We start from the raw sequence: 2,111 nt of genomic DNA, 5'->3' as shown, positions 1-2,111 counted from the left end.
AGGATTAATATTGAAGGTTCTTCTGGTTGTGGGGTGGCTGACAGTGCCACCTAGAAAGGTGCTTGGATTGCGGCAAAGTCCACAAAATCCACAAAATAAGTAGAATAAGTTAAAACCAGACTAGCAAGTGCATGAGCAAATACAAACATTATTCTTTCCCTCTTAAAGCTTGCTCAGCAGAAGTTGTAACATATGTTGACCAGACAGCTAAATTATTGCTGAAATCAGACGTCTTCTGTGAAAATTGACACTGGAACAGGTTGCCAGGGAAGTCGTGGATGCCCCTTCCCTGGAAGTGTTCAAGGCCAGGTTGGATGGGGCTTTGAACAACCTGGTCTAGTGGAAGTTGTCCCTGGCCATGGCAGGGCAGGTGAAACTAAATGATCTTTCAGGTCCCTTCTAACCCAAAGCATTCTATGATTTTATGAAAATGCACTCTAAATATATTGTAGCTTACCTGTGATAGAGAATGTATTCCATCCACTGGGAGGTGAAAACCCATTCCTATGGATTTTATAATTACTAGGATATTTGATAGATTTTCCCTGTTTGGAAAATAAAAAAATGATACATTTTACTCAACAGACACATCAAAATACTCTTCATTTTTATTTTTTAAAGTCAGTGAAGTGCACACCCATGAGAAAACAAATTAAATGTTTGTATTTAATTTCAGGTTTAGTTGTTTCTCATAATTTATCATATCAAAACTTGAAATAACAGCAAGCACATAACATTACCTGTTCAACACCTTTTGGATAATTTGCAGGTGATTAGAATTAAGCCACTGAACACCACCTACAATTAATACGGTCTGGTCTGTGTTCTCCAGGGGACGTGATCTGAAACCCAGAAAGGAAAAACAACAAATGTTGCCTTAAAACAGATGGCAAACATTTTAACTGCTTTGCATCACATTTCAATGAACTCTATCTGGCATCAGAGGCCTGATGTAATTTTCTACTATTTTTCAACCACACAATATGGGCTGCACATGTTGTGCTTAATTGTTCACTGACTTTAATTGTAAAATACATTAAACACATTTGCAAATGGAATTAGAAGACAAACAAGACAGCAACAGTTTGTATGGTACCTGTGCAGCAGTTGTTCTAGTGCTTTTTCAAAAGTTGGTCTCTGGCTTGCATTCATCCAAAACTGGGGGTAGTAGGAGTAACTGATAAATGTTTTCCCTTCATTGATGTTATGATAACATTTCACATCGTGAGTCTTTTGCCATTCCTGAAGAGTCTTATTCACTCTTTCTATCAGATAGTACATCATCCCTCTGTTTGTGGAGTCACCTATAAAAAGGATCTTTGGATGGAAAAAAATATATGACTTAGAAGTTGTTCACTCCAAAACCCAAAAGCTAAGGAAAGAATGCAGCTAGTCTGGAGATTTTTTAAACCCTTCTCATAATGTACATGAAATATCTCGGTGAGCTGCCCTGTCTGCAGCCCTGTCATCTCCATACTGGTGTTCTCCTTAAGCAAAATCTGTGTGATCTGGCTAATAAAAAGCTCTATTATGTGTTTCAAAGACAAAAAGTACAGGTTATAGATGGCTATGGCTGTACAGTTAGTACTGCATGTTTCATCCTTTTTGATAGTTTCTTTTGCTTAAGTTTATATTTACTTCTAATTGCTAGCATAGAGTCTTGTGATTACTTGCAGCTTCCTGCTTTTGTTGGTCCAGTTTTTCATGTGGTTTGTTCCTACTCAGCATGTCTTTGTTAAAGTATGTCTTCCATAAATGTGATTCATTAGAATTTACACTGAAGTAACACACACATCCATGAACACAGCTGTTGCCTTATTTGTAGAGAGAGATGGTCTTTCAGAGCCATTTCAGAGGGGAATAAAAAAGGAGGTGATTTTTGTGGTGGATAATATGAATAAAGTTCTGTCATGTGTGAGATGATCACTGGGAAGCACTGTGGCCTGAAGGGAGTTAGAAGTGCTATCAGGATGATGGAAGTACTTCAAGTACCAGCAGTCTTCTCTGAGTTACTTTGAACTTGCAAATGAAAGAAGTCAAATTTAGGTTTGCACCTACTTGTTTTATAGACTCCCCTGACAATTCAAACACCTCTGTATGTTTTTGTTTTT

At 37.6% G+C, this 2,111-nt stretch overlaps 1 protein-coding gene across 1 annotated transcript in view; it reads right to left on the bottom strand.

Moving 5' to 3' along the window:
* CPED1 (cadherin-like and PC-esterase domain containing 1) overlaps positions 1 to 2,111 on the bottom strand; it is a 145,115-nt gene that overhangs the window by 7,809 nt on the left and 135,195 nt on the right. Inside the window, exons 19-21 of the mRNA XM_010004304.1 lie at positions 1,097 to 1,317; positions 741 to 842; positions 458 to 545 (exon numbers count right to left, since the gene is read on the bottom strand). Of these exons, the coding sequence (XP_010002606.1) occupies positions 458 to 545; positions 741 to 842; positions 1,097 to 1,317 (411 nt within the window). The remainder of the gene's footprint in view (positions 1 to 457; positions 546 to 740; positions 843 to 1,096; positions 1,318 to 2,111) is intronic.

This window comes from Chaetura pelagica, unplaced genomic scaffold (assembly GCF_000747805.2).
Source record: "Chaetura pelagica isolate M959 unplaced genomic scaffold, ChaPel_1.0 scaffold68, whole genome shotgun sequence".
NCBI lineage: Eukaryota > Metazoa > Chordata > Aves > Apodiformes > Apodidae > Chaetura > Chaetura pelagica.
This window is presented reverse-complemented; position numbering and strand designations above follow the sequence as displayed.